At 40.8% G+C, this 22283-nt stretch overlaps 2 protein-coding genes and 1 long non-coding RNA gene across 4 annotated transcripts; 2 read left to right on the forward strand and 1 right to left on the reverse strand.

The window, feature by feature from the left end:
- Positions 1–36: 36 nt before the first annotated feature.
- Positions 37–8152, forward strand: colgalt1a (collagen beta(1-O)galactosyltransferase 1a). Of its 2 annotated transcripts, XM_044330547.1 has the most exons (13): positions 37–436; positions 2563–2673; positions 2762–2879; positions 3490–3624; positions 3724–3928; positions 4021–4140; positions 4317–4393; positions 4524–4630; positions 4726–4858; positions 4968–5095; positions 5179–5385; positions 5487–5779; positions 8078–8152. In XM_044330547.1, the coding sequence occupies exons 1-12, from the start codon at positions 204–206 to the stop codon at positions 5752–5754; spliced, it is 1842 nt and encodes a 613-aa protein (XP_044186482.1). In that variant the 5' UTR covers positions 37–203; the 3' UTR covers positions 5755–5779; positions 8078–8152. The 2 variants fall into 2 exon arrangements, with proteins under 2 accessions (XP_044186482.1, XP_044186481.1); XM_044330546.1 differs by lacking the exon at positions 8078–8152 and having other exon boundaries at positions 5487–7739.
- LOC122966374 (GEM interacting protein) lies at positions 7930–22081 on the forward strand. The gene is made up of 21 exons (XM_044330544.1): positions 7930–8202; positions 9798–9885; positions 10259–10343; positions 10439–10478; positions 12890–13015; positions 14460–14524; positions 14636–14743; positions 14851–14931; positions 15192–15353; positions 15868–16005; positions 16682–16872; positions 17072–17142; positions 17224–17286; positions 17411–17500; positions 17584–17726; positions 17856–18032; positions 18116–18253; positions 18396–18604; positions 18736–19048; positions 19673–19775; positions 20656–22081. Exons 1-21 carry the CDS (start codon positions 8157–8159, stop codon positions 21291–21293), a joined length of 3075 nt encoding a protein of 1024 aa, XP_044186479.1. The 5' UTR covers positions 7930–8156; the 3' UTR covers positions 21294–22081.
- On the reverse strand, positions 12903–18727 carry LOC122966384. The gene is made up of 3 exons (XR_006398378.1): positions 18597–18727; positions 18416–18492; positions 12903–12989 (listed from the first exon to the last, which is right to left on the reverse strand). It is a non-coding gene; the product is annotated as an uncharacterized LOC122966384 (long non-coding RNA).
- Positions 22082–22283: the final 202 nt, after the last annotated feature.

The raw sequence follows: 22283 nt of genomic DNA on the forward strand, positions 1-22283 counted from the left end.
CTGTGCGGTCATGCAAAATCCATCCCCTTTAAAATCGCCCCACCCCTTTAAATCGCGGTGTTGTCACATCAAGAGCTGTAGGCTCAGATTTAGCTCTTTTTGTGATGACCGTGCATATTAAAGACACAACTTTTCTATAGCCTCAGGAGCTATAATCCATCCGGAGTTGTTGTTTCTTCAACATTTCCTAATTTACCGTTGCAATGCACGGTCTCGCCGGGCTCGTCTGCCTCCCCGCCACCCTGGTCCTCTTTCTGCTATCCTGCTGGAGACCAGCCCGGGGATATTTTGCGGAGGAGCGCTGGAGCCCCGAGTCTCCGCTGCTCGCTCCCCGGGTCTTCGTCACCCTCATCTGCAGAAACTCCCAGCACTCCTTACCGTATTTCCTCGGTACTATTGAGCGCCTCAACTATCCAAAGGAACGCATGGCACTGTGGTAAGTAACTAAGTGGAGTTAGGAGCTTAAATAAATAAAAGCTTAACACGGTCAAAAAGTTTTTAAGTGTCCTTCCAAAGATTTCACCCTGTAACTATTTTCATAAAACTACATTTCTGGTCGGGCAGTTGAGATTTGCTGCAGAGTTTTTTTTTTAAAAAGGGGGGGGGGTGGACCCGGAGGCAAGGTAAATGGTAACTATGTAGCCATAAAAAAGTCTAACAAAAATTAACAAGCAGGAAACTAACTGAGAGCTGCTGCTGCATAAATAGCAAATTCATGTATCCATTTAATGTTGGACAGAGGTGAGAACATCTGGTCAGAGAAGCATGCATTGATCTGTATACGTGGAGGGGAGGGGACGGTACTACTTTGGCCACGAGGGGAGCTACATGATTTAACAAACAAATCCTAACAAAGTGGGTTATTATGTCTACACAGTCCATTAAGACACAATATGCCTGTCACTACTTCCAGTTATCTTTGCCTCCAGTCAGCGTTATCTCCTGTATACCAGTCAGTCACAGTTAAGTAGATTGACTCTTTACTCTCAGGAAACCTCATCCGTGAAAATATATGATGGCATCACTAAACGTGGAACTTGAACTTTAACAGAGAAACCTTGAATATTCACCCTACATGATTAAAATGATCATGGAAACTAACACCTAGTTGTATTATACAGTTTTATGGCTCCCTGCAGGCCATACTCCAGACTTAATGCTCCCTATTTGTTATTCTTGACAAACTTGACTTTCTAAGTCAATTACCTTGTGGTTAGTGGAATTTATGTTATAGACCTTTTAAACATCTATCTAACATGCTCAGGCACAAACTGTGGGAATTGAAAGGAAGGTGTTTCCCATATAATAACTAAACAACATGCTCCAACAGCCCGCCTGTGCTCATGCCCTCAGAGCTCTGAGCGGCTTGCATGGTTGCCTTAAAGGGCTCAGAGAGGTATGCTCTTCACCCATCAACGTAATGGATGAGTTTCATTTTATTGAGCGGCGTTACACAAATGAAACTGTTTGAATGCTCCTGTTTTTGTTTGGTTTTCATAAGACACTTTTGTAAATATGTCTACAGTAAGGACAGCTTTGTTTAGATATGTTCTGCAAGCACATACAGCTACATCTGGGAAAATGCAAACTGTCCTGTGATGCTGTAAACACTACATGCTGTATGCTTTATGATGAAGTTTTTACAGCTTCTTGTAATCACACCAAAGCCTCAGAACCATTAAACCAGATATAAGTGAAACCCCTTTTTTTTAAATGTGCGCACATAGTTCAAAACTATGCTTTTAACTAATATTATTAGAGCTGAACATCAGGCAGATGAATCAGTGCAGTTCAATGTTTGAGGATTTGAGAGGATGGACAGCTGGGGAAGAGGGAAGAAATGGTTTAGCAAGGAGCTGCAGTGTTCTCACACATCCATGTGAGATCTGTTAAGAGATTCCGGCCTGGCTGTCGTCCATTTGAGGAAGAAAAAAAAAAAAGAAAAACAAACTTGTCTGATTTTAGCGCAGATGGTCTTTTTGCAGAAAAGTCTGCTGACCTTCAACACAACACGGATAAAGAGAGGAAGGCCGCAGTTGTTGTGTTGAAGAATTCCTAACTTTCTTGATAGGGAGTTTCAGGCAGGTGGGATGACTCTAAGAATAATATTTGGCTTGATTTCATTCCTCTGCATAATTACACCAAACATCCAAGCTGTCAAACTTTTTCGTTTGCCTCAGACTTGGCTTCAGCCGGGTCAAATGATTTCCTCTTGTTCTGAGTCATTGCAGATAAAAAGTTTCACTTCTGTTATGTTGTTCATCAAAACATGATGTGTTATCGACTGGATGAATCATGTTTTTGTTCTGTGATGTTGGTATCATTAACACCTGTGTCAGTTCCCACAGCTGCAGACAATGAGCTTACAGAAGAGTGAACATTGTGCTACTGTTATATGAGTAGCGGTATTGCTTTTCTCTCTCGTTGCTTGAATCCAGTCTACATTCAACCATTGTTACTGTTTTCCATTTAACAGCCTGAGTTTTTTCATAATGTTTAACCCATCTGATGTTATAAAAGTACAGTTTTTTGTGATCATTGACATTCGTTGTGTTTTAACAGGGTAGCGACCGATCATAACGAGGACAACACCACAGATATTCTGCGTGACTGGCTTGTCAAGGTGCAGAACTTGTACCATTACGTGGAGTGGAGGCCGAAAGAGAAACCCAGGTCAGGTTTCTACTGTGATTGGCAAAATTTGGCGTTGCTGAAAAGGCTCACAGAGCAAATAAACAGACTGGAAAAATATCTCTTGCAGACGCTATGAGGATGAAGATGGTCCGAAGCACTGGACAGATCTCCGTTATGAGCACGTGATGAAGCTTCGGCAAGTAGCGCTGGAGTCAGCTCGTGAGATGTGGGCGGACTACTTTATGGTAGGTTAACATAAAGACTCTTTACAAGCACATATGAAAGAATAATAACACTGAGAACTTTTCCATCTTAAGCACTGAGCCAGTGCTCCAACCCAGAGATTTTCTGACCAATAAAAACCCAAGTTTTATTGGTCAGTAATAGCAGCAGAAGCATAAATACAGGGTCACATCCAAAGCACAATGACAATTGCAGTTTAGGCACCAAGAAGGGTGTTGAAAATTGACCCAGTTATAGTTTTCTGTCCTTTATGGTTAAAGTTTATGTCATCTGACACAAAGATTGCCTCGACATGAACCTTATTTTAAATGCAGCTCTGTTCACATTTCTATTTGTATTCCCCAGCCCAGCCCACATTGTCTAGCTTCAGTGGTATATAATTTTGAAGCACAGTACATCCAAAATCGCAATCATTTTGCACTACAGATCTTTGGAAATGCTCTTAGCCTTTTCCATTGCAAACAGACTTTGGTCACTGTTATGCAAATGAATAGTCTGTGTGTTTATTTTTTAACGATCTCAGTTTCCCCATTTAACTTTCATGACCTGTTCAGCATTTTCTCTGAAGATGTCTGAATCACACACACTTCTCTCTTCCTCTTCTTTGTGTAGTTGGTGGACTGCGATAACCTCCTCACCAATCCAGATGTGCTGTGGAAGCTCATGAAAGAGAATAAGACCATTATAGCTCCAATGCTTGAATCCCGTGCAGCCTATTCGAACTTCTGGTGTGGAATGACCTCCGAGGTACTGTTTTGAGGATTTTCAAAGGTGTTCATGCTCGAGTGTTTTCGAAGAGCTTTGTTCCTCTCTGAACTCAACTGTTAATCAACTCGTCTTCTTCAGGGTTACTATAAGCGCACCCCTGCCTACTTGCCCATGAGGAAGCATATGCGGAAGGGCTGTTTTGCAGTTCCCATGGTCCACTCCACTTTCCTGATAGATCTCAGGAAAGAGGCGTCCAGGCAGCTGGCCTTTCACCCGCCACATCCAAAATACAGCTGGGCTTTCGATGACATCATTGTGTTTGCCTTCTCTGCTCGGATGGCAGGTATAAGAAGGGACACATTTGGCATTAACCGTTTTAACCTAAGTTGTGTAACTTAAGAGTGAGAAAACATTTCCATCCTCTGCTCTCTACAGATGTTCAAATGTTTGTATGTAACAAAGAGACCTATGGTTACTTCCCTGTGCCATTGCGATCCCACAATACTTTGCAAGATGAAGCTGACAGCTTCTTGCACTCCGTGCTGGAGGTTAACGGTGAGTAGCTTACATTCATAATGAGGGCTCTCTTTTTGCATTCATCTTCTTTTTTCCCACTGGCTTGACATCATTATTCTACTTTCTGCTGCTTCAACTCATGATAACTTTCAGCATGGGTTTCTTTATATAAATTTTATACCATTTCTGCATCCATCTTCCCTCTCATCGTGTAGTGCGAAATCCCCCAGTGATGCCTTCCAAATACATACGTGTTCCTAGCAAACAACCTGACAAACTGGGCTTTGATGAGGTGAGTAAGGAGTGATGTGAAGATGGCATCTGCAAAAATGGCTCTCTTTCCACTTCTGTGCTCAATATTTCCTCATGCTGTCAGAAATAAGCAATTACACTGACTGTCTCCACCGTTGCTCCACATACAGGTGTTCATGATAAACTTGCAGAGGCGGACTGACCGCCGAGAACGTATGCTGAGGGCATTGTATGAGCAGGAGATGACTTGTAAGGTCATTGCAGCTGTCGATGGAAAGTAAGTTCACTTAAGTTCAGCATAAGTTCACTTAAGTAAGCTCTTAAATTCAGTTTAATGAATACTTAAGATTTCTTCTTCTCTACCCATGTCAGAGCGATGAATGTCAGTGAAATTCATACTATGGGCATCCATATGCTCCCTGGATACAGTGACCCTTATCACGGCCGCCCGCTTACAAAGGGAGAGCTGGGATGCTTCCTTTCCCACTATAACATCTGGAAAGAGGTGAACCCCAGAAGCCAACAGCTGGTTTCCAGCAGATAATGAAATTGAACCAAACATTTGTGAACCAGACAGACGGCTGACTCATTTGCACATGTGTGTTTGTCCTAAGATTGTAGAGCGAGGCTTGAAAACATCTCTGGTGATTGAAGATGATCTGCGCTTTGAGGTCTTCTTCAAAAGGCGATTGATGAACTTGATGAATGAAGTAGAGGAAGAAGGACTGGACTGGGATCTCATGTAAGTTTGCGTCTTTTAATTTTACTTTGATTCTCATAAGTATGAAATTACTTCTCACCTCTCCTTCTTCTTTCTTTCTCCAGTTATATTGGTCGGAAGAGAATGCAAGTGGACCACCCAGAGAAAGCTGTTCCCAATATACATAACTTAGTGGAAGCTGACTATTCGTATTGGACTCTAGGCTATATGATATCATTACAAGGTGCAGAGAAGCTTATGAAAGCAGAACCATTAAAGAGGATTTTGCCGGTGGATGAATTTCTTCCTATCATGTACAATAAACATCCTGTGTAAGTGTTTGTACTGTAATATAAATACATTAATAACACATGCTTCTGCTCTGATGTTTTGCCTGTTTTATTATTTTCTTACATTACTGTCTCTTCCATAGGTCTGACTACATGGAGCAGTTTGAGACCAGGGACCTGAAGGCATTTTCAGCAGAGCCTCTTCTAGTGTATCCAACCCACTACACTGGCGATTCAGGTTACATCAGCGACACAGAAACCTCCACAGTGTGGGACAATGACAAGGTCCGCACAGACTGGGACAGAGCGCGCTCAGGAAAAACTCGGGAGCAAGCTGAGATCAGCACTGAGGCGCAGAACTCAGATGTGCTCCAGTCTCCTTTGGACAGCACAGCACGGGACGAGCTATGAAAGGAACTGAATGAAGACCTTGAAGGTGCTTAGAGCAAATCATATTAGTTTTTCAATTATGTTTCATCTATGATACCCTTGATTTTTGCATCACAGCGGGGATGTGACAAGTTAAAAAAGGGATCAGGTGTGTTTTCTGTCGAGTCCGTTTTTAGTTTTTACGTTATAAAGGCACTAGACTTGCCATATGGAATGGCATTTGCAGTACCCAACTTGTGTCTGTCATACAGAAATGAACCTATAAGCAAAGAGCTCAATTGGACTGTCACATTTCAGTCTTCGGACAGTTAGCTACATTGTCATAATTTGACATTACACTGTGAAATTTTATTCATAAAATTCTACAAATGAATTAGGCTACAATTATATGTGACTGAAATCAAGATTTAGACCGACATTCATGTCTTCAATCAGCCAGCAGTTAGTCTAAATTCAATGGTCTCTGTTGTGAAAACTGCAAGAGGAGAAACATCTGCATGTCCTTTGATTTGATCTTTAGTATTTTCTCTTACTAAATTTCAACATGTTTGTCATTTGAATAATCATTAGTTAACACTTTAGATGCTTACAGCTGAGCTTTACAAAACACACAAGCAACAGTTTCTGTTAACCCCTAATCGCTGATTCATGGTGCTACTGTAGTGTAGAAACCATTGAAATCTGTTATTTCTGTGTCCCTTGGTGCCACTTCAGGATTGTTTCCAGACCAATATTGCCAACCAGCTGTTGACAGGGTTATAGGCGAGGCAAACCATTGTACACGCCTTAGACTTGGTGGTTTGGGAGGAACATGGTTACAAATGCCCTTCAAGGTCCCGCAAAAAGGCCTCACCCAGGCACATCCAAACACACATCCGTCAGTCTCTCCACCTCTTAATCACACTTCCACTGTTAAATCTGAATTTGAGCATTTTGGGTGAGCAAGACTTGATAAAAGGCCCCTGCGAGGGATAAGATGTAAAGTTTGGATCATCTTGCTTTTCACAGCTTTTTTTATTCTGTCGTGGTTTTGACTCACATGGCTACACCAAATCTCCCAAGAAGTTGATTTCTGCTGGTTAACTTAAGTTCACCCACAGATCGTGCACAACAATGTTTGTGGTCCATTGTGCCAACAACAAATAATAAAATGTTTTATTTTTAAAAAAAAAAAATTGAATTTGTGAATACTGTGATTGGATGTGCACTGTCATGCTAGTGTAAGCAGTTGTTCACTGTTAATGTAGGTTGTCTCTATTTAACTTATGACAGGGGAATGCTGTTGCCAATTATAATATACTGTGAACACAGGCAGGCATGAGAAACAGTTAACATAACTTTATTCTTTAGAGCAAAAGTTCACTTCATGACAAAACATTTTGATGTATTATTGTAGCATCCTTTGTGGGATTATTGAGACTTCATTTCCACCTCATGTGCACTGGGACCTGCACATGGATCTGCTCAAGGATGGTGCGCTATCCATTGCATTAACTTTACAGTCACTGAGAAACACACTGATTGGGTACATTAGCCACTGCCAAGCATGTAGCACTGAGCTTGTTCTCACTTGTTTTATCTAGGTTATCCTCAAGGTGTCACCATTTTACTGGCAGGCTTCTTCAACTTAATTACTGTTCAGTACTACTGGATGGAGGACATTTTGAGATATGTTTGATTTCAGACAACCACCCAAAAACACATAATACTCAGACGCACCTCAAGGGGTCCAGGCCTCATTTAGCATAATAGAAAGGATGCCTAGCATCCTTTCTATTATTATGCTCAGTGAGGCCAAATGAGTGAGGTTAAACTTTAATTTTACACTTCAGTAACTCCTTTTTAAGTCACCTCTAAGTACTCACTACAAAAATGAAATACGTGTGACAAAGTTGATTTCTTTGAGTATGAATTGATTTGCTTATTTAGGAAAGAGTTTGATTTTATCATATATATTCTGATGGTCATGTACCTGTAATCTCTGAAAATACAAGCTGTCCGAACTCTTTGCACTTCAACATTTTCTACAACAAGCAACTGCGGTCAGACGGGTTTTTTTGGGGATTTTTTACAAAGACCACTCAATCTAAACACAGTGGCACCATCTCACTATGTATAGCATGGCAGTGGGGGTGGGGCCTTCAGTGACAAGTGACAGCAAGACACACTTCCTCTTCCTATGATGGTGAAAACATTGGCCAACCTCCAGAGGAAGATCATTTTGAGAGCACCAAACGGAAGAAAGCTTAGAGCTGCATGCTAATAATTTACCAAAAGCGTGGCAGTGTATGTACACACTGCAGTGCAGATTTCCTGCCCCATCAACTATACTGTTTATTTATAGGTATTGAAGTGTGATCCTGAGAGCAGATGATGTGTGAGTGGTGTTGGTAGGGTCTGGCTGCTGTGGTGATAGTAACGAAATGGAAGAAGATCAAGCACCAAACAAGGATTCCTCCGAAACCAAAGGTGAGCACAAATAAAAAATTGTGATGTGCTGAGGTTACTTTGAGGAAGTTTCACCTTTTACTCCATATATAAAATGTTGCCTATCATCCTTACATGTACTTTTTGTACCCTTCAAGATAAACATTTTTTAGTTAAGATGGTTTTAAATGGGCCAATAGTCTGTTGCTGTGTACTGACATTACTGTAGTGCCATTATGACACGGGTACTGTGTGTGGGTGTGTGCATATACTGCATATTGCCTGAATACTCTTTGTTAATGTGTCTGTCAAAGTTTTTGTGGTGCCCTGCTGCACACTCATAGTCAAAGCAGAATTGGTGAACTTCCTGAAGTCTTTTTTCAGTTTCACATATTCTTCTTCTGACCTTTTTTGGGTGGCTTTTATATTTTTATTTAGGAAGACATACTTTTCTTTACGTTGAGCTTTGCAAAAAGCCATGAATAGAATGTTAATATATCATTAAGATTGTTGTGAGGTTTGAGAAACTTAACATCTAACTAAAATTTTTTTGAAAGATGCCCATCAGGCATTGAGAATCTTTTCAAAATGTTACTTTAATTCATGAGTTTAAAATTGTTTGCAATTATTGAAAATGTTGCAAGTGTAAAACAGTGACTGTGTTGAATTTGAATGGAGGACGCTGTAATTCTGACTCATAGGAACATCTTACCTGCCTCTCACTTATCACTTATATACTCGAACATTGCTAGTGTAAAAAAACAAGGACTAAGTGTTCATATATGGGACGTGACACAAATTGCAAGCAGGATGTGGTTGACCAAAATGGAGTCGTCTTACAGAGAGAGAGTGCCTTTTCTCATTTGCTGCACCAGTTGTAAATCATCAGTTTTTAACCTTTTGGTGCACATCCCCCAAAGCGAAACATCAGTTAGATTGTCAGAGCACAATAGGTTGAGGTCTTGCTATCAAAAGGCACTATGTTGCTCATCATTATATTTGAGTTCACATTCAGTCAAAGAACATTTTCAGATCCTTTAAATGTCAGAAATTTAAAGGAAATCCTACTTTATGTTTGACTTCAGCAGAGGAACTTTCTTTCATTTCTGTCGTGTCTTTTAGCAGAATCATTTATCTTTATGCATTTTTTAAAATGTTTTTCTCATACAATATATTGTTATGTTGTATATTTTAGGCATTAAGCTGATGCCTATTGTAGAGCAGTTAAGAAGTAACCCAAAGGTAGAATAACCGACATTTGAAGTGATCACTAGAAAGAAGGACAAGGGTCAGAGCTGCACGGCTGCTTCACCATTGCAACTACATTTATGTCTGCCTTGTGACAATAAAAAAAATGTAATTAAATTCTAAATCAGTGTGTTAGCATGGTCATAACATTTTTTTATTTCTTCACCACAACTTTATGGTTTGGCCTTCAAGTTTACACATTTCTGTTTATAGAAAGAAAATGTGTGTTTGTGTTTTGAGTTAGTGTCAGTGTGTGTGTGTGTGGTCTGCACTTGGTTGGTGGAGATCACACTTCAGGATCCTGCATCTACAATGGTGTTATGAAAGACATAAGTAGTAACACCACCTTATTTCTTTATGAAGCTCAGCTTTTCCCGTTCTCATTTCAGATGTGAGGAAGGTGCAACGTAAATCTGAAACCAATCGATACAGTGAGATCTTCAGAGACTTTGATAATCTTGACTTATCTGTAAACATGTAAGTATTTTACATTTTCAAATAGTGCTACCATGTGTTTCCTTGTCTCCTGCATTATACAGGATGAAACTGTTTGCAGACATCTTTGTCAACTGAAAGCCATTATCCATAAACAGAAACTCAGCCAGCTATGCATGCTCTCTCAATATAGAATATTTAATTTGGCATATTTTACAAAATGAGAGCAAGTCCTTAGAACAGGATTAATCTATGTTCTTTGCAGGAATGGTGCATTTCTTGTAATCTACTCTAGTTTTATGACAACCACTGAAACCACTGGAAACCACTCCTTTTGTGGAAGCACATCTGCCCAAACATTTCTTTAAAGTGGCATGTTTTTCTCCCTATATATTACATACGTTTCTGTGTTCAGTGAAGGGGAGGAACTCTTGGCAGACCCTGACTCGCAGTCCATCTGTTCAGAAAGTGCAGATCTCCCAGAGCAACATAATGTGTCTGTAAGGGACCAACACCTAAAATTGATCAAATAAATACTTTTAGAGTAAAAGTCTGTGTTTTCTTCCAACAGTATAAAGATATGTTTTGTCCGTAGAATCGCCTTGAAGCCAATGAAGTCGATGGAAACTCAACAGGTATGATTTGCGTCTGTGTGTGTGTGTGTGTGTGTGTGTGTGCGTGAGACAAAAAGAAAGAAGAGTGAGCGTGCGTGTGATTGAACCCAAAGCATTCTTGTATGTTCATATTTGTGAGTCAGTTGATAAAAACTGTGAAGCTCTGTTCACTGGGAACAAGTTCCTCTATATGTTACCACCAGTCTGTGAATCAGAGACTTCTTGTAGTGGTTGAGGTCATTCATTTGGAAACTAGCTCCCAGAGACCATCTTTCTTACCTCAACATAAGCCACCTGCCTTGTGAATGACATCTGACATCCCAACAGATCATTAGTAATGATTTGCAGGAGCTGCTTTCAGTCTATGACACTTAATATTGTATCTTCTTCGATCTTTGCTTGTTTTCATATAATTAGCCGTGAGTTGTAATTGCCTTGTTGTAACAAGATTAGGATAAAGGAAGAGGATTAAAGCAGGAGACAGCTGTACTCAGTTTTTACCTCAGACATCAGGGGAAGACAGAGAGGTCTGTAAAGAGAGGAGGTGTCAGTGTTATACAGGACTATGATAGTAAATACAGGGAAGACAGAGAAGAAGAAAACGCTTACATACAGTCCAAACAGGGAATGGCTGCCAACTACTGCAACCTCAGTTTGGCTGAAACTGCACAGCGCACAGTAGGAGATTAGTAATTACAGATAGTGTGAACACAGTGGAAATAGAAGGGTAGAAAGAGCTAGCCAATCGCTAACGTATTCTTGCAGTATAGAAACTCGTCTCATCTTGGAGTGTAAATTGGACTTCTTATGGTCTTTTTTTGGCTCATACATATCTGCACCCTGCTTTCACTCGACGTAGAGAGTTAATTAGTGTTTGGGTATATTACATGCATGTGAGCAATTTATAATAAGCTGTCTAGGCAACAGGCACTTACTAGAACATGCTCTTTGGCAGTCTTGTTTTATGTGTTCCAGTTGGTTTGGGATTCAACCCTTTAACCCCCTCCGAACAGTCACACACCAGGAGGTAAACCTCTCTCGATGCTCCTCTAAATCCTGTCACTCTGCAATCTGTGCTTGGCCGAGCTAATCCTCAATCGTAACACAGGAGGCTATGTCCATAGGGAAGCGCAGAATCTGCTTGGAGGTTGATTTCTTCAAATGCTGAGAGATCTCCTTACAAAACAGAGAGGAAAGGCTAACAGAGGTCAATCTTGGCACGCAATCTGGCCACATATCCGTCACTCTCCTAGAATTGCCTGTTCCTTTTTTTTTCTTCTTTTTTTTTCGTGGATTTACATTGAAGACACGGTTAAAAAGATACCCCTGCTTGGATATTTACCAGTCTAACTGGATTTGGTGTCTGTGTAAAAAAAAAAAAAAATAGAGCAGAATAAAATCTGCATGTCTGAGTGAGGAACTTAAAATAAGAAGTTGCTGCCCTCTTTTTGGCAATGAGTGCTTGCAGTCAGAAACAGCTGAATACTTGGAACTGCCCTGTGGACGGTTAGAAGAAGTGAAAGTTCTTGAAGTGCATCCGTGCTCTAACCTTTGGTTAAAGGAGACAATGAAGAATTGTTCTAGTGTGTTTTAATCGTGACATTCATTTGCAAAAGTTGTGCTGAAAGTGGAGCACAGAGAGAAAGAGGAAAAGAGAAAGTGGTATGGAGAGCGTTTAAAAGACAACGTGATTGTCATGCATACATCATCCACCCTGCATTGGTGTGAGTCACAGAGGAAGAACCAGAGTGGTTGTCATATCAACGCCCTGCAAGCCTGACCACAATAGAGCTGTGACATGGTGGTTTCTGACACTGCACACTGGCACTAAGTGGTGTTAGTGACTCTCCTCGCACGGTTTGTCTTGTTCTAGCTAACTAAAAGTGAGCAGGTGTGAGAGGGAGGGGCCAGGCAGAGAGAGGAAGAGGGGAGGAGGGAATTTATTTAGCTAAAGCGGTTTGTGGTTCATTGAAACCTACCTCTCTCAGGTCACATCCCTATTTGTGTCAACTGGGAGATTTATTGGATAGAGATTTTTTGCCAGTCAACAGTATTCATCCATTAGCCGTACTTGAAAGTGATTAGAACAGTGTAGTGAGACCTACTGGAAACTGCCGGACATTTATTCTGAGGAGCAACTATTACTTGCCATATGCAGTCACTGCTTCCTGTTTTGGGTTTGTGCACACCTTTTTTAAAGTGATGTTTAATTTTTGATCATCATTATCTTGTCTGATAGAGTCTAGGAGCCGGGGGCAGGGGCGGGGGAGGGGGAGTTGCTACTCCAGAGTAGATAGATGTTTCTTTGAGGTTGGAGGCTGTTTGAGTCCTCCAGGAGAACTGTGGGGTGTAGCCCAATGGACACAGTGTGAACCCTGGGTACAGCTCCTAGTGTGTGGAGCCTGAAGTGATGCTGATGTACTCCCTCTCAGCTGAGGAAGCGGACCTGGTCCTCTGTCGCTGCGAGGATGGAGTGGAGACGGCGCTGCAGTACGCCAAGATGTGGTGCCGATACGCCAAAGACCTCCTGGCCTGGATGGAGAAGAGAATCAGCTTGGGTAAGTGCACATGCAGCTGAAAAAAGGAAATAGGAGTGTAACATGCTAATTATTGTCTGTGGTGTCTTTATCAAGGAATCTGCGCCTCCCCTGTTGATTCATTTAAATAGTGACTGCACAGAATCCAGAAACAGATGGCGTGATTACAAAATGCAAATCTACTGCACTCATGAAAATAATTTTATCCACTATGCAATTACTATCGTAGCAAATAACCATTTATTTGTGTAAAAGTTTGTGCAAGTAGTTTTTTAAAACTTTTTTTTAACAAATGGTTTGTTATAAAGTTAGACCAGATGGTAATTGTGAATTTGTGAATGAGGATTTGCAAATTTGGAACTGTAATTAGTCATAGAGACATAGGACACACACACATCAGGCATATATACCCATTACTAGTTCAAAATTTGTAACAAGGTCAGCTGACAATAAAGAACTACTGGTATAGGCATGTTTGAGGGTTGACTAGTAGTGGAGTACCATATTCAAACCTGCCATAACATGATCTGTCTATATTATTTCACTCAGTGAGGACATTTGTTGATGGTGCAGTTACCCCAGTGAGCTACATGCTGCACACACACACAGAGAGAAAGGATTAGAGGGCAGATAAGCAGGCTAGAGCAGAGTAATGGGGGAGACAGGGTGCCTTTGGAGTGCACAGACAGTGATTATCCTGGTATCAGCCTGCACAGGTGCCCAGTGCCCAGACTGGGATGCCAAGCATGCAAGTCTGTTGATAGAGAGTGATAGGAACACCCTCCTGATCATCTGTGTTAAGAGCAGTGTTAGGAAATAGCAACCGATGAGTAATTCTGGGTGGAGATCAGCTGCAAGCATGGATTACACATAGCAGAGCAACACTGAGCAACACAAAACACTGGCAGCAACAGTGTAGAGTCGATTTTTAAAAAGACCAATCGCTTCGAGAGCCAAGATCCAGCCACATCAGCAGTGCAGAGGAATGCTGGTATCAAGCTGCAAAAGAGCAGTCTAGTAGATTATCTACAAACCATTTCACAATTTCAGACATAAACATTGAAGCTGAGAGCATCTGAGGTCATTTCCTGTCAACAGTTGATGCAAAATGCATACCAAAGTTGATTCCAAACAAATCAGTTTCACTAAAAGACCAGACCAAAAGTCCAGTTTTACCTGAGCTCCTGGATGTTTGATGAGCTTTTTAGATTTGATGAGCTTTTTAGAAATGGTCAGGATTATCTGAAGGGATGTAGATGCCATATCACCAATTTGGTCCATAATGGTGCCTCAAGTATCATATTTAGGCGACACATTGACAACAATTATCAGTATTATGGATCCAGTTCAATCCACAGTCAAACTGATTTTCTGTGATGCTCCACATATCTTGTCTTGATGTACAGTAACTTGTGAATAACAATATGATGAAGAAAAATGACTGAATGAAGATTTTTGTTGACAGAACAAGAATTTGCCAAAAATATAATGAAGACAGCTGAAGGATCAAAAGCCAATGTGACGCAGCAGGTATAGTTTATTATCACAATATGTGTAATCGGAGTTGTGTTTGAAACAGTTTACCTCTCTCAGCTGTGTTTACTATAGAAAAGCTATTTAAAGTTGTTCTCACCTGTATAGGAAATGATGCCCCTACAGTACATCTACACCATGGCGCTAGAGCAAGACATCAGGAACAGTTTGACGTCAAAAAGGACTTCCGAAATGCTACAAAACCGCTGTTACCAAGTATAGTTTGCCCACATATACAAAAAATCTGAGTTTTACCAAATCTTCTCTGTCTTTTAGAGGTCAGGATGTAGCAATGTGTTTAATCTGGTATCTCTGTCCCAAAGGCCTTGGTTGCCAAGAAAAATGAGATTGACAAGTGGCGTAGAGAATTCAAGGAGCAGTGGGCAAAAGAACAAAGGAAGATGGTAAGTGAATTAGGATTCTTGCTTACGACTGTAGCTGAGCTCAGTTTATTGCACTGTCAAAAGCCATTTTCTCAGATTTGAGACACTGCAACTGAGGATTTAATGCTAAATATTTGCCTTTGTAAAAGAATGATATTTCCCTTATGATCTAGTTGATACAGGAACTAGTTGAATTTATGTTAAGATTGCTCATGGCAGACAGGGTATAACAAACTCACACATGTTGTTTCCCTCTATGTGTCTCACTTGTGTTTTTTCAGAATGAGGCAGTGACAGCTTTTAAAAAGGCTCAGCATCAATACTTCCAACGCTGTGATGAGCTTGAGAAAGCTAAAGCTGTCACAGCTAAAGCTGTAGACGACATAGCTGGAATCAAAACACTGGATAAGAGGAAGAAGTCCAAGGATGAAGCCCAATCTAAGGTGCTTTTTTTCATTTATATTTATTTTTTTAGCTTTTTCACAGTTTTATTGTGTATTAGAGGATCAAGTATTGAGGCAGCACAGCCTGCTTTTCTTCCTTCACCCATGTTTTATGGAATAAAGCAGCTGGTGATCATATAATTGGTTTGATCTCAGCCATGATTTAAAATTGTGATTTAAATCTGGTAAATTATTGGTGAAACACTGAGGCTTCTAAATGATGAATTACAAGTCTTTGAGAGAGCGGATCAGCCACCCATGACTACTGTTGCATTACGTGTTGTATGTTCACAAAATCCACAAATATCTGTCATTTCTATACTTATTTCTTCTGTCATAGTTCATAAGATCTAAATTCTGATGTTAAAATATCTGCCATTACATATTGCAGTACATGTGATTTTCCTTATGTTGATCTAATGAAAGAACAGAATAATTATGTTTCATAGTGTCTTTATGATGTTTCACAGTAGAATTTCATAGAAAAAAATAATAATGCACCTGTTTCCTCCAGGTGTGGGAGGCAGAGCTTCTGTACAAACAGTCAGTGAATGACGCCAAGAGCCACCAGGATGTGTTAGTGAAAGTCAAAGAGAAAATTATTTCTCACATTCGAAAGCTCATCTGTCAGGGAGACACTGTGCTGAAGGAGGTTAGTATGATCAATGAAACTAAACATCTGTTTTCTGATTTCAACGTACAGTACCAATTACACACTTTCTCATTCAAGGCAATAAGAAGGTGTGTCCAAACTTTTGACTGGTACTGTACGTCTAGACAGACTGTTAAGTGCAGCTGTCTTGAAGCATACATGGTCAAACTTGGTTGTGGTATAAATATAAGATGTGCGGTAGTAATGCCATGCATTTATTTTAGTTACCAGGTCCAACTCAATGACCATACACATATTCATAGCAGCATCAGATAAGGATACATCTGGATGTTGTCAGCTATTCCCTTTTTCAGATGGGAAGTTACAATTGCTGAAGCACAACAGCTTGTATTGAAAACAATACATTCATGCATATTGGTATATTTGAGTATTTGATTTAATGAAATACTCAACTTAGGAAGTATTTTATGTTTTGACACTTTTCCATCAATAATAGAATAAAATAAAATAATTATTCTTGCAGATGTTCTACACATAAGTCATTTTTCACTACATTAAAAACAGCATCACATATTTGCTTTGTGATGTGATTAACACTTTTAAGAATGGGGTGTGAACAGGAAATCAATAAGCTGAGCAGTATTCTGTTACTGTATATTACAGTCATCTCACTGTATGTAGATAAATTACCACTACTCTTTCCTCTGTGCATCAGGCCACAGTCAACATGTTTTACCACCAGCGGCAGCAGACAGAGCCTGTTCCCCTCGGTTATTACAACCTGGAGATGACATGCAGGTCTCTAGAGCCGGGCGAGCCCTACCTACTCTACATCCTCAGCAAACGTCGCCCTGAGCAGCCACTCCAGCTCTTCACCTTCCAGGAGTATGTCCCTCAAGGCAAAGGGTACAGTAGACTGATCAATGTTCTGCTGTAGTGTTTACTGTGGATGTCACATGTGTACGCAGCTTTTTAAAATAATGTTAGTAATTTTGTTCAAGGCTAGTGATGATGTTATGTCTATTATAATGGCAGGAGATATATTTTGATATCCAAAGCATGTACAACTTAACTAAAATGTTTGTCATAATCCTTGATTTGACAGGGGCAAACGAAAATCCAGCAACCCTCACAGCAGCTCTCTGAATGATGCCTCACCTATGACAGAAGATGGCAGTAAGGACTCCCCATGACAACAACATTATTATATTAACAGACAGTCAAATTTCTCTTTCTAATGTGTTTGATGCACTTTAGGGAGAACAGGATACAGTGACAATGACAGTTTTGGAGGCAGTATGGAGTCTCTGTCTAGTCCTGGTAGGTACCAGCCATCATTTGTTTCTGCAACTTTTCCTTCACATTCATTTGAAAACCTTGCAAAGATTAACATGTTTGATTGACCCTCAACTTTCTGTGTTTCTGGTGGGACACATAACTGAAGCTCACACTAATAGGAGGGTGCCCAAAACCTTATCCACTTTGACAGTGTCATCGGACGACCTGGACGAAAGGGACATGGCATCAGAATCAGGTTTGTTGTTTGTTTAATGCCCCTCTAAACATATTATTTCACAAGTTTTATTAACCTAACCCCCAATGTCCCTCTACCTGCAGAGTACATTGATGGTCAGCCATTCAAAGCACGCACGCTTTCACGAGCTGCACTGACGCACCGACTCAGGAAGACAAAGAGCAAAATGGTCAAATGCAAGCAGTGTGAAAACTACATCGTTGTTAGTGGGGTTGAATGTGAGGAGGTATGAGGCCAAATGGGAGACACATACTGTAACATGACATTTGGAGAAGACCAGCAGCTCTGTCTAAAATGCCAGAATATGAGTGGTTTGAGAAAGATTGTTAATGTCCTGTTCCTGTCCCACCTTCAGTGCGGGCTGGCTTTGCACAGGAAGTGTATGGAGGTGTGTCAGCTAGAGTGTGAGAACAGAAAGGGTGTGGTGTTCGGAGTAGACCTCTCTCTGCTGCTACGTGACAAGCCAGATGAGGTGCCCTTTGTGGTACTACACTGCATATCTGAGATCGAGAGTCGTGCCCTCTCTGTCCAGGTACTACTTACCGACACAATGACTGAAATATAGATAAAATTGTTATAGTTGTGGTCCAATAATGGTTTTTGTTTTCCTCTCAGGGGGTGTATCGTGTAAGTGGTTCCAAGCCTCGCATCCAGAAGCTCTGTCAGGCCTATGAGATGCACAAGGAGCTGGTGGACCTCTCCGATGTCTCACCACATGACATCACCTCTCTCCTTAAGCACTTCTTGAAAGAGGTACAGGAGCCAAATGAACTTCACTGAATTATAAGATTATTATATTATGATTATAAGATTATAAAATATGATTATAAGAGGAGGTTTCAGACTAAAGATCTGTAATAGTTTTTCTCTCTGACCTCACTATTATCTCTCCTAGCTTCCAGAGCCCCTACTAACCTTTGACCTTTACGGTGATTTCATCACGGTGGGAAAGAGCATTCACCATCTGAGTGACAGGGAGCCAACACCAGACACTACAAGAGATAATGAGATAACGGTCATCATTCAAAACGTGCAAAGGCTACTACAAAAACTCCCTCCACATTGCTATAACACTTTGAAGTACATGATGTCTCACCTGCAAAAGTGAGCATGCAGCTTGGTTACAGACCTCTCTAGTCACTAGTACTGTCCACCATTGCATGAACTTCTGTTTGGCTTCTATATCACACCTTGCCTGAGCTTCCCTTAAATTTGTCTGTTCTCTGTCTTCACAGAGTTTCAGGGAACGAAGAAAACAAGATGTCCCCTTGCAATTTGGGTATAGTGTTTGGCCCAACACTATTGCGCCCTCTAGTGTCTACGGACATGTCAATGATTACCCTGCTGGAAACCAGCTACCAGGCTGTACTTGTGGAGTTCCTCATCACACACCATGACAAGGTTTTTGGTCCTACGCAGAGACCCAATACACCCCCTCCTCCTGTCCCCAGTGCCCCTCTTCCAGACACCCCTCCCAGAGCCTCCTGTCCTCTGGATGGGGAGCTTCACACCAGCCCTGAACGCAGAGAGCGTCCAATCTCAGGAGAAGTAAGTTCTGCAGTGCCTAAACATTCAGCCCAACCACAGATTTAGTTGTTGCTGCTGAATGCTAGATTATCAACTGATTTCAAGGGTTCCCTTTTATAAATGGTATCCTTCATTTGACTGCTGCTTGAGATTAAAAAGGCTCAGCATAGGTACTTTGGCATATGCAGGTCAGCGAGTTTGCACCTGAGCTAGCTTTCCTGATTTATTTACCTGTTGTTTTAAGAGCCTTAGTACCTGGCACCTTAACATCACCTTTATTCTGTCAGGATTAACACATTGGACGGCTGCTGCTTTTCCACTGCTCTGCCTGCATGGACTCTGCCCTTCTTCCAAGCTTTACTATGTGGACATTTCACTGCTGTTGCTTAAAACCAAAGCAGAGTTTACCAAAAGCACAAAAGTAAAAGTACCTGTCCTCCAGGCGTATAGAGGGGGGTTATATAATCTCTCAGTTTAAAATCTCCTACATAAATTTGACATTTTTAATTGTTTAAATGTTCAGAATCATCCCAAGTAGTAATATGTGGCCTTCCCTCATACGAATTTATGTATGCTGAAGTGCTGCAGTATTTCAGGTTTAGACGTGGTCTGGAATCCGCCACTCAACTTGTATCATTCCAACAGAGTCGAACAATCAAGAGAGAGTCAAGCGAGGGTTATATATCTGACAAGTCTTCATCCAATGAGGCAGTGGACCAACTCAGCCCTGAAGCCAATGAGAGAGCAGGTAGGCGGGATGTAGTGATAGAGCAGTTACTCCTGATGAGAACAGGTGAACAAGATAATGATAGATAGAGATAATCAATAGCGGTGATGTCTCACGTAGTTTATAGATGTTGTTGTTGTTGTTAATGAGTTATAAATTATCGTTGTAGCTTGTAGCTCTGTTGCTTGAGGACATGTTTTAATTAATCCTGCTTGAGATTGTGTAGGTAGAAGACATACAGCTCTCAAACTGTCTCATAGACTCGTGGTTAATTCCAGCATATGATAATTTGGTATCTTCCTAATCACCAGATACTGTGGGTGCAGAGTGTCTCAAGGGTTTGTTGTAGTTCCTACTTTTTCTGTCATTATACATTTCCTTTAGTTATTTTTAGAAATAGGACTTCCTTCCTTTTTTTGTTTTTTGTTTTTTTTTTGTTTTTCCTAATGCAATCATCTGTAAAACTGGGTGAGTCAGAGTCAAATTGCTCAGCCGTTGTTGGGGGTTGTGTCAATTGCTGTGCTACTTTTGCGTGTTGGTTAATTGTCGACAACATGTCACATTGAGGACATTTTGAGGTTTTTTGCTGCCCTGGTTTCACCTCTTATTCATTTCACTTGCTCTACTCTTTTCTATGGCTACAACAGCACACAACTTCAAGGCTTCTAACCACAACCAGCCACATGATATCGACCTCAAATGCATTACAAAGGCTAACAGTTTTAAACTTGTTTATCACTTTCAAGTCAATGCAGAAGGTTCCAGTCTGAATGTTTGCTTAAACTACCTGAAAACAATATGCAGGATAAGTGGAACTTATTATAGGAACTTATTATAATCAATAACCTGTATTTGTACTTCTTTTATGAATCACATGTTTTTTCTTCCTCTTCTGCCCCAGTCCTGGCTATGAGAGGGGCATCAAGCGATATTCAGGGTGAGCCGGTTGGGGAACCAGACTCTGTTTCGGTGACCCAGCCACACTATCGCTTCACCAGACAGCCTGTGAAGTATTACCGCCATCATAACCCAGGAACCCGACTCACCAACCTAAGTCGTGCTGCCAGACAGCCTGCAGCCTCAGCAAGGGGCCATTCAGGGAGTGCTGACAGCAGCCGCAGCTCCTCTCCAGAGCCAGGAGCACAGAGACTTTCACAAAACTTAGACGTCTCCTGCGAGAACACCCGCCAGCCACACCAGGCCACCATTGCCGCAGAGAACAAGGCAGACGTCCCACTAAGCCCCGCCAAGGTTGCGCAGTGCATGCTGGGGCTGAACTCAACATTTACATCAGTTGTAACTAAGACACCCTCTGGTACAATGCAGGTGTCTTCTCAGGAGGCAGTAGCAGGGTGTCATTCTGATGTGAACATAAATCTGTCCAAAAACAGACAGGGTGCTGGTCAGAGTAGGGCTCTGTGCCAGTCACCAAAGACATTTCCTGTAGAGCACAAACTGACCTCACCTGCCCACAAGATCCTGTCTGGTCTGAAGCTGAGACGCAGCCACTCAGGGAAGGACGAGCAACTCTTCGTTTGAGGAGATAGAGATCTCCAGACAGTCCAGACACACACTGGAGGATGTAAAATAATTCATGTCATTGATATTGACTGTAACAATCAAGATTTCATGATTAAATGCTCCAACATTTTACACACAAATATTTCACCTTTAACACAAATTTAATTGTCTTCAAAAAAAGTATTCTGATGAAGATTCACTTTCCAAAAAGTTTCAAACTCACAAACAAACAACACACAACAACATTTGAGTGACTCTTTAAGGAGACACAGTTTTAAAGTTCTGACTTGATGCTTACTGGGATGCTGCAGCTTCTTTACCACTAATCCTCGTTAAGATTTTGATTTGTTGACCATCCAGCTGTCAATCACCCACCCAGAGGTTAATGTATTTATCTGTATCTAATATTTCTAGTGTATATGAATGTAACAAGCAGTTGTTTTGAGACTGCAGGCGAAGAGATGCAAACTCTACATCCAGGATCAAGTTCGTCTAGGTTTTGTTATAAACAAATTATAAAGAATATCAGCAAAATACAAATGCCATCAAGTATTGTATTTTTAAAATAATTTCATTGTCTAGTTGTATGCTTTTTTAACAGTTTTATAGGCTCTAAATTGACTTTTTTTTTTGTAGTGTACGAAAAAATAAAGATATGCCTTAACTGGTGTCATAGTTAGGTTTACAATTTTTTTTCTTGCACCTTTCCTGTTTCGACACAAGGGGGCGGTCTTCTCTCAGTGTTATGGGAAGACATGCCAGACACAATATCAAAGGGCCAATAAACCATTTATTTCTAATTACAAGCACTGTGTTTTGAGATGTCACCTTTTCTACTCCCATGTCAGTCTTTTCATTTGTTTTGGTTTGCAGTGTAATGGCATTGAAATCGAGGCAACATTTTCTGGTGTTTAGATGGAGTTATGTCAAATGCAGCTGCTATCATCTTCATTTGCCTTTGTTCTTTTCATAATATCGTACCAGAATCAGACAATTTACGCATATAAT

Source organism: Thunnus albacares, chromosome 17, assembly GCF_914725855.1.
Source record: "Thunnus albacares chromosome 17, fThuAlb1.1, whole genome shotgun sequence".
In the NCBI taxonomy this organism is placed as follows: Eukaryota; Metazoa; Chordata; class Actinopteri; order Scombriformes; family Scombridae; genus Thunnus; species Thunnus albacares.

Bases quoted from the DNA above. Each gene is read 5' to 3' on its own strand.
- LOC122966374 (XM_044330544.1), top strand. From the start codon at position 8,157: ATGGAAGAAGATCAAGCACCAAACAAGGATTCCTCCGAAACCAAAG. The intron at 15,354-15,867 runs GTGCTTTTTTTC...TGTTTCCTCCAG, and splicing joins AGGATGAAGCCCAATCTAAG to GTGTGGGAGGCAGAGCTTCT. The intron at 17,287-17,410 runs GTAGGTACCAGC...ACATAACTGAAG, and splicing joins GGAGTCTCTGTCTAGTCCTG to CTCACACTAATAGGAGGGTG.
- colgalt1a (XM_044330547.1), top strand. From the start codon at position 204: ATGCACGGTCTCGCCGGGCTCGTCTGCCTCCCCGCCACCCTGGTCCTC. The intron at 437-2,562 runs GTAAGTAACTAA...GTGTTTTAACAG, and splicing joins AAGGAACGCATGGCACTGTG to GGTAGCGACCGATCATAACG. The intron at 4,394-4,523 runs GTGAGTAAGGAG...CTCCACATACAG, and splicing joins ACAAACTGGGCTTTGATGAG to GTGTTCATGATAAACTTGCA.